The following is a 13776-nucleotide window of genomic DNA, read 5'->3' as shown; positions in this document are numbered from 1 at the left end:
ACTCGCATCAGCCTCTGTCACCTGTAGATTGACTTCATCAGGTGGGCATGGTCATCCAGGAGCTCATCCAGGAGAGAGGCAGAGCTTTTGCTAGCTACACTGGGTTTAGATTTAGTCTGTAATCGCCTGCAGTCCCCTCCACATGTGCCGTGAGTCACAGCCACTGTAGTCATTTTCCAGTTTGACCCTATATTGTCAATATGAATGAAATCCATCTTAATAACCTACATACGCATTTAACCTGAATATGAGAAACATTGTTAATGGGGATATACTGATGGTTTGCCAGGATGCTGCAACATATTTGCAAAACATGTTGATGTGGTCAATTGGTTTTGAGCTCTAATACAGTAAACTGAATATGCCGAAACACACAGCCATTGTTATTGCAGCAAATGTCATTAAAAGTTAATCTGCGGTATGTTACTGTCTGCCTCCATGGGCTTGTTCCAGCAACAGAGAGAGGGGGAAAGCAATGCAGGAGAATTAAAAAAAAAAAAAAACAACATTTATGATTCAAGAAAACAATTCTTTATTTCATTCCTTTTCTCTTTGAAGATGTAGAACTATGTTTTTACATTTAACAACAGTGATATATTCTATTTCATAAGCACTGAACAAATGAGTTACAGCAGGTGCTATTGTTCAGCAAATGTCTCTGTTTATATGCCACCAGTTTGCCCAAAATACAAAAAATCAAAACACAAATTAATTTACGTAGGCTTGTATCACATTAAACAAACACATAACGCAACTGACATATCTAGTGAAGAAAATCAGAACAGAAGATGTGCTATAAAGATTTATGCATGGGAAATAATTTAAGATTGGCAAATTAGAGATTTTTTTGTGTTGTTTTTAAAGGTTTCATATTAGTGCACAACACTGATGTTTAGAAGTATGTTGATTCTGTTTGTCTCTTTTGCAATCTCTTCAATTGTCTATTTTAAGTTTTAGAAAATGCATCTGGCTGTAAGAAACCAAGGTCATCTAACAGAATGCAATGCAGTTAAACAAACACTGGGGGAAAAAAACACACCTTTTGAAGATTACTTACAAAAGTGTTATATTCTTTCCCAAAACTCCCCTGAACCTCATTTTCCTATAGGCCCTTGTTTGATAAACAAGCAACAGCCACATCTTGTGAAAAAAAAAGTTAGCTACCATGTCTGAGAGTAACAACGATTTCCATGTGTTTTAGCTAATAAACTTGGTCTATTTAAGTTACCACTGTATTCTTCTAAATGGCTACACTGTTCTCAATGTGGTCAGGTGACAGGTATGGGTATGGCAGCTCAAGTTTCTGGTTCCTGTCTGTGATGTCATTTGAAATGGCCTTGAGATCAGCTTGCACCTGCTCAACCAGGCTGAGGGGGGCGCCACTTCTGAAGACCACCTCTCGGTAGTGGCAAAGTGGTACCTGGTGGAAGGAGATGGAAGAGGTGTGTTCAAAACCAGCATAAAAAAAAATAGAAAAATGTTTCGTAACAGCAGTGGGACAGAATGAATGGGGTTGTTCCTCATCCAAATCAAGGTTATAAAGAGCTCTTTGTCTATTGTTGCCTATTACTTTATCTTCCGTTTCTCACTGTGTGAATGTGAAGCCCTCTGAGACTGTACCAGTGATACTATACAAATAGTTTTTAGCTGACTTTATTGCCTGTACATTGGTGTGTTTGTCTGATCTTCTAGTATCTCTGTCTGCCTGCTTATTTATCTGTCTGCCGACCTCTGTCCCCCTGCCTGTCTGTGTGACTGTATCTTACATAGCCCTTAGCAGGTTGAGACAGCAGGGTCAGGGTGGAGAGGACGCTGCAGGTGGAGTTGACATCAGGGAGGAAGGAGAGAATGTCATCCACCTTCACAGTGCCCTTGACCTGCGGAGGGGGCTGGCACATGGAGGGTGGGCAATTGGGCATCCATAGGTTAAAGTCCAACTGAAAGACAGACACAAACACAGAGAGAGAGAGAGAGAGAGAGAGAGAGAGAGAGAGAGAGAGAGAGAGAGAGAGAGAGAGAGAGAGAGAGAGAGAGAGAGAGAGAGAGAGAGAGATTGAATTTATATTAATGAATTAATTAGTTAATTATAGAGGCTCTATCCAGTGGTGTGGTGGTTATGACTATGCATATACTGTTCACCACCTATAGACTACAGTTAAAGAGGTAATGTTATTCTAATTAAATTCCTTTAGACTGAGATCTGTGAACAAAGGGATTTGTGCATTTATATAAAGAAAAGCATCAATCACAATATCATTATAGTATGTATTCTTTGTGCCATAATGACTCTTTAGGAGCCATTAGGTTCAGTGATTGCTCTGTATGGTCATATAATGGCTAAAGAACTGGAGGCCATTTAGGAGAACCTCTCACGCAATGCTAAACAAATTCAAGAGTGGTTTTATTAACACCAGGACGACGTCAAATGCCTTCCATTGCCCCATCAGATCTAAAAATCATTGAGCCTTTATGGGAAGGTCTGGACAGCAAAGTGTGTAGAAGGTTTCCACCTTCATTTGTTAAAGAACTGGAGGCTTTTCTTTGTGAAGAATGGTTCAGTATCACACTACACACAGTTCAGAGGTTGAATGATGGCATTCCAAGAGGGATTGAGGCTGATCTGATCTGAAGGCAAAGGTTTGCCCTACCTCTTACTCGGTACTTGATACCAATATGTTGTTAGATGTCACCATTATTTTGTCCAGCTTGTGTGCAATTAAAGTAATAGGGTGAAAGCAAAAAGGATCATCAAATTTTCATGCAGATTCACTAGCACTACGTATTCTGGAAATGCATTATGCCAGTGGTAATAAGACTTAATTAAACTCTCACACACTTGAGAAAAGTTCACAGCAGTATGTAAAGCAGAGCAGCTGAAGATCACCATGGTGACAAACGTTGAGAGCTCTGCTTTGGTCTGGAAGGACAGCGGGAAACCTGGAAGAAGGAACATGACCTCTATCACATCAGGTATAGCACTTCATCCCACTAGTTTGACAGTTTAAATGAATTCAATGATTAATTGTTTATGTCTAATTATGTCCAGTGAAGAGGGATTTCACTTATTTTATGTTTTGTTTGTTTGTGTTAGTGTTGTTGTTTTTGGTGGAATGCAACCCCATCAAGGAAGACTTTATTAAAGAGCAGCAAAACCCTAAAACACTTTTGTGACTTTGCTGCCATCTAAAGGAGAAAAACCATCTATAACTGCTGGACTGATCTTGGGACCAAGTGACATAGCCTAAGCACTGCAGCTAATGAAATAAATAATGGGTCTTGTTTGATTTAGGTGTAGCAATGAGCAAGCAGAATTAGCAATGAGCAAGCGAATGTTAAGTGACATTTTCTAAAGTCGCAGAAAGTAAAATACAAATTAGTTTTGTTCCCATCAGATCTGCTTAAGCAAATAAAACCGTGGATGTAGTTTTACCTGTCCTATGTCATGTGTCCATGTCAAAGATGGACCAGTTAAGATGAAGAAACAGCTGATCATGTGATTAAATTCTATTCGCATTTCATATTTTAATTCAGTGAATGTGTTTCCATTGCCCATTTAGAGCATTAACTGTTTGGCAATATTTGGGATCCCCCCCCCCAAAAATTTGGTGTTTCCATTCAGCTTTTTCCTTTGCGAAACGTCACATTTCGCAAAAAAAAAAAAGTGATTGAAACCCCACTATTGACAACCTAAATCAACAAAAACCATAATTCTTATTAGCTGCAGCTGTGTTTCTCCTGCTACGCTTACATCACTTGGTCCCAAGACCATCCCAGCAATGGGTTTTCACCTTTAGACGGGAGCAAACTCACAAAAAGTGCAATAGGGATTAGTTGCTCTTTCACTTCCTTGCCTAGTAGGTTTCCCTCTGCAGTCTCAAGCCTACTGGCCCTGTGTTTACCATAGTGACAAGACAGACTACTATGGTGATAACACACAAAACTTCCATGATTTACCCTTGGACAAATATCGGACATGCACAAACACTTAACCCCCACAACAGACACAGGTGCACAAACCACACATATATACACACACAACACGTACAAGGTTAAAAGTGCTAGTGCAATAGTCCCTATTTTTATGCATTAAATGGACTATTGTACTAGAACTTTAGTCTTTTTGCTATTTATTACGTAACATGTGTGATGTAGCACTGGAGGACCTTTTGCTTAGTTTCATTGTGCAATCTTGTATAATGACAATAAAGTTGACATTGATCTTGACATATAGATAGGCTATACACATTCAAACCTACATGCACAAAAATACACACACACACACACACACACACACACACACACACACACACACACACACACACACACACACACACACACACACACACACATCTAATTATGTACAGACCTCCATACAAAAACATACACACACACTCACTCTCTCTCACATAGTCAATCTTGCCACTCACAGGCCAGTCCAGGTTACAAACACACACACGCAAACAACATATACACAGACAACACACACACACAAACACTGACACACACCTGAGTTTGGGTGCTGACTGAAGCTGTGTGTGTGTATTTCTCTGATCCACCTCTGCAGTTCTGAGTCATTTGCCACATCTGGGTCTCCATTGTAATAAAGGTGAATCCATCCCCCAACAAACCTGTGCCATACAATAACTTTTAACTGGCTGGCTGGGGATCAGTCTAATAAGGTTTGTAGAATTAATTGGCGTACAAAGATAACTGGCCTGGCCTGGCCTGGCCTGGCCTGGCCTGGCCTGACCTGACCTGGCCTGGCCTGGCCTGGCCTGGCCTGACTTGGCCTGGTCTGGCCTGAACCTGGCCTGAACTGGCCTGAACCTGGCCTGGCCTGGCCTGACCTGACCTGGTCTGGTCTGGCCTGACCTGACCTGACCTGGTCTGGTCTGGCCTGGCCTGACCTGGTCTGGTCTGGTCTGGTCTGGCCTGAACCTAGCCTGGCCTGGCCTGGCCTGGCCTGGCCTGGTCTGGTCTGGTCTGGTCTGACCTGGTCTGGTCTGGTCTGACCTGGCCTGGCCTAGCTTGGCCTGGTCTGGTCTGCACATCCTAACAGTCAGTACAAGTCCTTTTCTCCTTCTTTAGTGTCTAACCTCTCATATAACGCACCATACGCCTTTTCCTTTGCCTTTGCCACCTTTAGAAGACCAGCCTGGCCTGACCTGGTCTGGTCTGGTCTGGTCTGGCCGGATTGGCCTGGCCTGGTCTGGTCTGGTCTGGTCTGCACATCCTACCAGTCAGTACAAGTCCTTTTCTCCTTCCAGGCCAGGCCAGGCCATCCAAACCAGGCCTGGGTTGGCCTGGTTTGGATGGCCTGGCCTGGCCTGGCCTGGTCTGGTCTGGCCTGGCTGGTCTGGTCTGGCTGGCCTGGCCTGGCTTGACCTGGTCTGGTCTGGGGTGGCCTGGCCTGGTCTGGTCTGGTCTCGTCTGGTCTGGCCAGACCTGGCCTGGCCTGATCTGGTCCGGCTTGGCCGGGCCTGGTCTGGCATGGCCAGGCCTGGCATGGACTGGTCTGAACTGGCCTGGCTTTGGCCTGGCCTGGCCTGGCTGGGCTGGCCTGGCCTGGCCTGGCCTGGTCTGGTCTGGCCTGGTCCGGTTGGTCTGGTCTGGGCTGGCCTGAAACTAGCCTGGCCTGGCCTGGCCTGGTCTGGTCTGATCTGGTCTGGCGTGGTCTGGTCTGGTCTGGTCTGGCTTGGCCTGGCCTGGCCTGGTTTGGATGGCCTGGACTGGCCTGGCCTGGCCTGGTCTGGTCTGGTATGGCCTGGCTGGCCTAGCCTGGCCTGGCTTGGCCTGGTCTGGACTGCACAACCTACCAGTCAGTACAAGTCCTTTTCTCCTTCTTTAGTGTCTAACCTCTCATACAACGCACCATACGCCTTTTCCTTTGCCTTTGCCAACTTTAGAAGCCTGGCCTGAACTGGCCTGGCCTGGCCTGGTCTGGTTTGCACATCCTACCAGTCAGTACAAGTCCTTTTCTCCTTCCTTAGTGTCTAACCTCTCATACAACTCACCATACGCCTTTTCCTTTGCCTTTGCCACCTTTAGAAGCCCAGCCTGGCCTGGCCTGGTCTGGCCTGGCCTGATCTGGTTTGGCCTGGCCTGGTCTGGCCTGGTCTGTTCTGGTCTGGTCTGGTCTGGCTTGGCCTGGCCTGGCCTGTTCTGGATGGCCTGGCCTGGCCTGACCTGGTCTGATATGGCCTGGCCTGGCCTAGCCTGGCCTGGCTTGGCCTGGTCTGGTCTGGACATCCTACCAGTCAGTACAAGTCCTTTTCTCCTTCTTTAGTGTCTAACCTCTCATACAACGCACCATACGCCTTTTCCTTTTCCTTTGCCACCTTTAGAAGCCCAGCCTGGCCTGGCCAGGCCTGGTCTGACCTGGCCTGGCCTGGCCTGGCTTGGCCTTGCCTGGTCTGGTCTGGTCTGGTCTGGTCTGCACATCCTACCAGTCAGTACAAGTCCTTTTCTCCTTCCTTAGTGTCTAACCTCTCATACAACGCACCATACGCCTTTTCCTTTGCCTTTGCCACCTTTAGAAGCCCAGCCCATCCTGGCCTGGCATGGCCTGGCCTGGTATGGTCTGGTCTGGCTTGGCCTGGCCTGGTCTGGTCTGGTCTGACCTGGCCTGGCCTGGCCTTGTCTGCACATCCTACCAGTCAGTACAAGTCCTTTTCTCCTTACTTAGTGTCTAACCTCTCATACAACGCACCATACGCATTTTCCTTTGCCTTTGCCACCTTTAGAAGCCCAGCCTGGCCTGGCCTGACCTGGTCTGGCCTGTATAGTCTGGTCTGGTCTGGTCTGGCCTGGCCTAGTTGGCCTGGTTTGGCCTGGTTTGGCCTTACCTGGTCTGGTCTGGTCTGGCCTGGCCTAGCCTGGCCTGGTTTGGCCTGGCCTGGTATGGTTTGGTCTGGCCTGGCCTGTCTTATCCTGGTCTGACCTGGTCTGGTCTGGCTTGGCCTGGCCTGGACTGGTTTGGACTGGTCTGGCCTGTTGGCCTGGCCTGGCCTGGCCTGGTCTGGTCTGGTCTGCCCTGGCCTGGTCTGGTCTGGTCTGGCCTGGCCTGGCTTGGCCTCACCTGGCCCGGCATGGTCTGGCCTGGCCTGGCCTGGCCTGGCTGACTGACCTGTCCTGGCCTGGTCTGGTCTGCACATCCTACCAGTCTCTACAAGTCCTTTTCTCCTTCCTTAGTGTCTAACCTCTCATACAACGCACCATACGCCTTTTCCTTTTCCTTTGCCACCTTTAGAAGCCCAGCCTGGCCTGGCCTGACCTGGTCTGGCCTGGTTTAGTCTGGTCTGGTCTGGTCTGGCCTGGCCTAGTTGGCCTGGTTTGGCCTGGTCTGGCCTTACCTGGTCTGGTCTGGTCTGGTCTGGCCTTGGCCTAGCCTGGCCTGGTTTGGCCTGGTTTGGCCTGGCCTGGTATGGTTTGGTCTGGCCTGGCCTGTCTTATCCTGGTCTGACTTGGCCTGGCCTGGACTGGTTTGGACTGGTCTGGCCTGTTGGCCTGGCCTGGCCTGGTCTGGTCTGGTCTGCCCTGGCCTGGTCTGGTCTGGTCTGGTCTGCCCTGGCCTGGTCTGGTCTGGTCTGACCTGGCCTGGCTTGGCCTCACCTGGCCCGGCATGGTCTGGCCTGGCCTGGCCTGGCCTGGCCTGGCATGGCTGACTGACCTGTCCTGGCCTGGTCTGGTCTGCACATCCTACCAGTCTCTACAAGTCCTTTTCTCCTTCCTTAGTGTCTAACCTCTCATACAACGCACCATACGCCTTTTCCTTTGCCTTTGCCACCTTTAGAAGCCCAGCCTGGCCTGGCCTGGTCTGGCCTGGCCTGATCTGGTCTGGCCTGGCTGGTCTGGTCTGGCTGGCCTGGCCTTGCTTGACCTGGTCTGGTCTGGGGTGGCCTGGCCTGGTCTGGTCTGGTCTCGTCTGCACATCCTACCAGTCAGTACAAGTCCTTTTCTCCTTCCTTAGTGTCTAACCTCTGATACAACGCACCATACGCCTTTTCCTTTGCCTTTGCCACCTTTAGAAGCCCAGCCTGGCCTGGCCTGGCCTGGCCTGGCCTGATCTGGTCCGGCCTGGCCAAGCCTGGTCTGGCCTGGCTTGGCCTGGCATGGCCTGGCCTGGCATGTACTGGCCTGAACTGGCCTGGCCTGGCCTGGCTTGCGCTGGCCTGGTCTGGTTGGTCTGGTCTGGGCTGGCCTGAAACTAGCCTGGCCTGGCCTGGCCTGGTCTGGTCTGGTCTGGTCTGGTCTGGTCTGGCCTGGTCTGGTCTGGTTTGGTCTGGCATGGCCTGGCCTGGCCTGGTTTGGATGGCCTGGCCTGGCCTGGTCTGGTCTGGTATGGCCTGGCTGGCCTAGCCTGGCCTGGCTTGGCCTGGTCTGGACTGCACAACCTACCAGTCAGTACAAGTCCTTTTCTCCTTCCTTAGTGTCTAAGCTCTAATGCAACGCACCATATGCCTTTTCCTTTGCCTTTGCCACCTTTAGAAGCCCACCCTGGCCTGGCCTGGCACGGCCTGGCTTGGCCTGGCCTGGCCTGGCCTGGCCTGACTGATCTGGTCTGGTCTGGCCTGGCCTGGCCTGGCGTGGTCTGGTCTGGTCTGGTCTGGTCTGGTCTGGCCTGGCCTGGCCTGGTTTGGTCTTGCCTGGCTGGCCTGGCCTGACCTGAACTGGCCTGGCCTGACCTGGTCGGTCTGCACTTCCTACCAGTCAGTACAAGTCCTTTTCTCCTTCCTTAGTGTCTAACCTCTCATACAACGCACCATACGCCTTTTCCTTTGCCTTTGCCACCTTTAGAAGCCCAGCCTGGCCTGGCCTGGCTTGGCCTGGCTTGGCCTGGCCTGGCCTGGCCTGATCTGGTCTGGCCTGGCCTGGTCTGTTCTGCCTGGCCTGGTCTGCACATCCTACCAGTCAGTACAAGTCCTTTTCTCCTTCCTTAGTGTCTAACCTCTCGTACAACGCACCATACGCCTTTCCTTTGCCACCTTTAGAAGCCCAACCTGGCCTGACCTGGCCTGGCCTGGTCTGGTCTGGTCTGACCTGGCCTGGCCTGGCATGGCCTGGGGTGGCTTGGCCTGGCCTGTTCTGAACTGGCCTGGCTTGGCCTGGCCTGGCTGGCCTGGTCTGGTCTGGTCTGGTCTGGTCTGGCCTGGTCTGGTCTGGTCTGGTCTGGCCTGACCTAGCCTGACATAGCCTGGAATGGTCTGGTCTGGTCTGGTCTGGCCTGGCTTGGCCTGTCCTGGTCTGCACATCCTACCAGTCAGTACAAGTCCTTTTCTCCTTCCTTAGTGTCTAACCTCTCATACAACGCATCCTACGCATTTTCCTTTGCCTTTGCCACCTTTAGAAGCCCAGCCTGGACTGGCTTGACCTGGCCTGGCCTGGCCTGGCTTGGTCTAGTCTGGTCTGGTCTGGCCTGGTCTGGTCTGGCTTGGCCTAGCTTGGCTTGGCCTGGTTTGGCCTGGCATGGCCTGGTCTGGTCTGCACATCCTACCAATCAGTACAAGTCCTTTTCTCCTTCCTTAGTGTCCAAGCTCTCATGCAACGCACCATATGCCTTTTCCTTTGCCTTTGCCACCTTTAGAAGCCCACCCTGGCCTGGCCTGGCTCGGCCTGGACTGGCCTGGCCTGGCCTGATCTGATCTGGTCTGGTCTGGCCTGGCCTGGCCTGGCGTGGTCTGGTCTGGTCTGGTCTGGTCTGGTCTGGTCTGGCTTGGCTTGGCCTGGTTTGGTCTTGCCTGGCTGGCCTGGCCTGGTCTGGTCTGGTCTGGTCTGGTCTGGCATAGCCTAGCCTGGCCTGTCCTGCACATCCTACCAGTCAGTACAAGTCCTTTTCTCCTTCCTTAGTGTCTAACCTCTCATACAACGAACCGTACGCCTTTTCCTTTGCCTTTGCCACCTTTAGAAGCCCGGCATGGCCTGGCCTGACCTGGTCTGGTCTGGTCTGGCCTGGTCTGGTCTGGCCTGGTCTGGTCTGGTCTGGTCTGGTCTGACGGGCCTGGCCTGGCCTTGGATGGTCTGGTCTGGTCTGGTCTGGCCTGGCCTAGCCTGGCCTGTCCTGCACATCCTACCAGTCAGTACAAGTCCTTTTCTCCTTCCTTAGTGTCTAACCTCTCATACAACGCACCATACGCCTTTTCCTTTGCCTTTGCCACCTTTAGAAGCCCGGCTTGGCCTGGCCTGGCCTGGTGTGGTCTGGCCTGTATGGCCTGGCCTGGCCTGGCCTGGTCGGGTCGGGTCGGGTCGGGCCGGACCGGGCCTGGCCTGGTTTGGTCTGCACATCCTACCAGTCTGTACAAGTCCTTTTCTCCTTCCTTAGTGTCTAACCTCTCATACAACGCACCATACGCCTTTTCCTTTGCCACCTTTAGAAGCCCAGCCTGGCCTGGCCTGGCCTGGCCTTGTCTGGTCTGAGCTGGCCTGGTTTGGTCTTGCCTGGCTGGCCTGGCCTGGTCTGGTCTGGTCTGGTCTGGCCAAGCCTAGCCTGGCCTGTCCTGCACATCCTACCAGTCAGTACAAGTCCTTTTCTCCTTCCTTAGTGTCTAACCTCTCATACAACGAACCATACGCCTTTTCCTTTGCCTTTGCCACCTTTAGAAGCCCGGCATGGCCTGGCCTGACCTGGTCTGGTCTGGCCTGGTCTGGTCTGGCCTGGTCTGGTCTGGTCTGGTCTGGTCTGACGGGCCTGGCCTGGCCTTGGATGGTCTGGTCTGGTCTGGTCTGGCCTGGCCTAGCCTGGCCTGTCCTGCACATCCTACCAGTCAGTACAAGTCCTTTTTTCCTTCCTTAGTGTCTAACCTCTCATACAACGCACCATACGCCTTTTCCTTTGCCTTTGCCACCTTTAGAAGCCCGGCTTGGCCTGGCCTGGCCTGGTGTGGTCTGGCCTGTATGGCCTGGCCTGGCCTGGCCTGGTCGGGTCGGGTCGGGTCGGGCCGGGCCGGGCCTGGCCTGGTTTGGTCTGCACATCCTACCAGTCTGTACAAGTCCTTTTCTCCTTCCTTAGTGTCTAACCTCTCATACAACGCACCATACGCCTTTTCCTTTGCCACCTTTAGAAGCCCAGTTTGGCCATGCCTGGCCTGGCCTTGTCTGGTCTGAGCTGGCCTGGTCTGGTCTGGTCTGGTCTGGCCTGGCCTGGCCTGGTCTGGTCTGGCCTGGCTGGCTTGGCCTGGCCTGGTATTGTCTGGCCTGTTCTGGTCTGGTTTGGTCTGGTCTGGTCTGGTCTGGTCTGCACATCCCACCAGTCAGTACAAGTCCTTTTCTCCTTCCTTAATGTCTAACCTCTCATGCAACGCACCATACGCCTTTTTACCTTTGCCTTTGCCATCTTTAGAAGCCCAGCCTGGCCTGGCCTGGCCTGGCTGGTCTGGTCTGGTCTGGCCTGGCCTGGTCTGGTCTGGCTTGGCACGGCCTGGCATGGCCTGTTCTGGTCTGGTCTGGCCTGGTCTGGTCTGACCTGGCCTGGCTTGGCCTCGGATGGTCTGGTCTGGTATGGCCTGCCCTGGTCTGGTCTGGTCTGGTGTGATCTGACCTGGCCTGGCCTGGTCTGATGTGGTCTGGCTTGGCCTGGTCTGGCCTGGCCTGGTCTGGTCTGGCCTGGTTTGGTCTGGTCTGGTGTGGTCTGGTCTGGTCTGGTCTGGTCTGGCCTGGCGTGGTCTGGTCTTGCCTGGCCTGACCTGGACTGGCCTGGTCTGGCCTGGGTTGGCCTGGTTTGGCCTGGCCTGGTCTGGTTTGGTCTGGCCTGGCCTGTCTTATCCTGGTCTGACCTGGTCTGGTCTGGCTTGGCCTGGCCTGGACTGGTTTGGACTGGTCTTGCCTGTTGGCCTGGCCTGGCCTGGTCTGGTCTGGTCTGCCCTGGCCTGGTCTGGTCTGGCTTGGCCTGGCTTGGCCTCACCTGGCCCGGCATGGTCTGGCCTGGCCTGGCCTGGCCTGGCTGACTGACCTGTCCTGGCCTGGTCTGGTCTGCACATCCTACCAGTCTGTACAAGTCCTTTTCTCCTTCCTTAGTGTCTAACCTCTCATACAACGCACCATACGCCTTTTCCTTTGCCTTTGCCACCTTTAGAAGCCCAGCCTGGCCTGGCCTGGTATGGCCTGGCCTGATCTGGTCTGGCCTGGCTTGGTCTGGCCTGGGTCTGCCTGGTCTGGCCTGACCTGATCTGGCCTGGCCTGGCCTGGCCTGGCCTGGTCTGGTCTGGTCTGGTCTGGTCTGGTCTGGCTAGACCTGGCTTGGTCTGGTCTGGTCTGCACATCCTACCAGTCAGTACAAGTCCTTTTCTCCTTCCTTAGTGTCTAACCTCTCATACAACGCACCATACGCCTTTTCCTTTGCCTTTGCCAACTTTAGAAGCCCGGCTTGGCCTGGCCTGGCCTGGTTTGGTCTGGCCTGTATGGCCTGGCCTGGCCTGGCCTGGTCGGGTCGGGTCGGGTCGGGCCGGGCCGGGCCTGGCCTGGTTTGGTCTGCACATCCTACCAGTCTGTACAAGTCCTTTTCTCCTTCCTTAGTGTCTAACCTCTCATACAACGCACCATGCGCCTTTTCCTTTGCCACCTTTAGAAGCCCAGCCTGGCCTGGCCTGGCCTGGCCTTGTCTGGTCTGAGCTGGCCTGGTCTGGTCTGGTCTGGTCTGGCCTGGCCTGGTCTGGTCTGGCCTGGCTGGCCTGGCCTGGCCTGGTATTGTCTGGCCTGTTCTGGTCTGGTTTGGTCTGGTCTGGTCTGGTCTGGTCTGCACATCCCACCAGTCAGTACAAGTCCTTTTCTCCTTCCTTAATGTCTAACCTCTCATGCAACGCACCATACGCCTTTTCCTTTGCCTTTGCCATCTTTAGAAGCCCAGCCTGGCCTGGCCTGGCTTGGCTGGTCTGGTCTGGTCTGGCCTGGCCTGGTCTGGTCTGGCCTAGCACGGCCTGGCATGGCCTGGTCTGGTCTGGTCTGGCCTGGTCTGGTCTGACCTGGCCTGGCTTGGCCTCGGATGGTCTGGTCTGGTATGGCCTGCCCTGGTCTGGTCTGGTCTGGTGTGATCTGACCTGGCCTGGCCTGGTCTGATGTGGTCTGGCTTGGCCTGGTCTGGCCTGGCCTGGTCTGGTCTGGCCTGGTTTGGTCTGGTCTGGTGTGGTCTGGTCTGGTCTGGCCTGGCGTGATCTGGTCTGGCATGGCCTGGCCTGACCTGGACTGGCCTGGTCTGGCCTGGCCTGGTTTGGCCTGGTTTGGCCTGGCCTGGTATGGTTTGGTCTGGCCTGGCCTGTCTTATCCTGGTCTGACCTGGTCTGGTCTGGCTTGGCCTGGCCTGGACTGGTTTGGACTGGTCTGGCCTGTTGGCCTGGCCTGGCCTGGTCTGGTCTGGTCTGCCCTGGCCTGGTCTGGTCTGGCTTGGCCTGGCTTGGCCTCACCTGGCCCGGCATGGTCTGGCCTGGCCTGGCCTGGCCTGGCTGACTGACCTGTCCTGGCCTGGTCTGGTCTGCACATCCTACCAGTCTGTACAAGTCCTTTTCTCCTTCCTTAGTGTCTAACCTCTCATACAACGCACCATACGCCTTTTCCTTTGCCTTTGCCACCTTTAGAAGCCCAGCCTGGCCTGGCCTGGTATGGCCTGGCCTGATCTGGTCTGGCCTGGCCTGGTCTGGCCTGGGTCTGCCTGGTCTGGTCTGGTCTGGTCTGGCTAGACCTGGCTTGGCCTGGTCTGGTCTGCACATCCTACCAGTCAGTACTAGTCCTTTTCTCCTTCCTTAGTGTCTAACCTCTCATACAACGCACCATACGCCTTTTCCTTTGCCT

The 13776-nt window shown here is 53.3% G+C and overlaps 1 protein-coding gene across 1 annotated transcript in view; it reads right to left on the bottom strand.

The window, feature by feature from the left end:
• Positions 1-1155: 1155 nt before the first annotated feature.
• Positions 1156-13776, bottom strand: part of zgc:152891 (uncharacterized protein LOC767741 homolog) — a 44309-nt gene continuing 31688 nt past the window's right edge. The window contains exons 13-16 of the mRNA XM_056285332.1: positions 4507-4628; positions 2837-2937; positions 1767-1937; positions 1156-1420 (exon numbers count right to left, since the gene is read on the bottom strand). Coding sequence (XP_056141307.1) covers positions 1241-1420; positions 1767-1937; positions 2837-2937; positions 4507-4628 — 574 coding nt within the window. The 3' untranslated portion in view covers positions 1156-1240. The remainder of the gene's footprint in view (positions 1421-1766; positions 1938-2836; positions 2938-4506; positions 4629-13776) is intronic.

The sequence above is a fragment of the Lampris incognitus genome, chromosome 8 (genome assembly GCF_029633865.1).
Source record: "Lampris incognitus isolate fLamInc1 chromosome 8, fLamInc1.hap2, whole genome shotgun sequence".
NCBI lineage: Eukaryota > Metazoa > Chordata > Actinopteri > Lampriformes > Lampridae > Lampris > Lampris incognitus.
The sequence above is the reverse complement of the archived record's forward strand: the minus strand, read 5'-3'. Positions and strand labels throughout refer to the sequence as shown.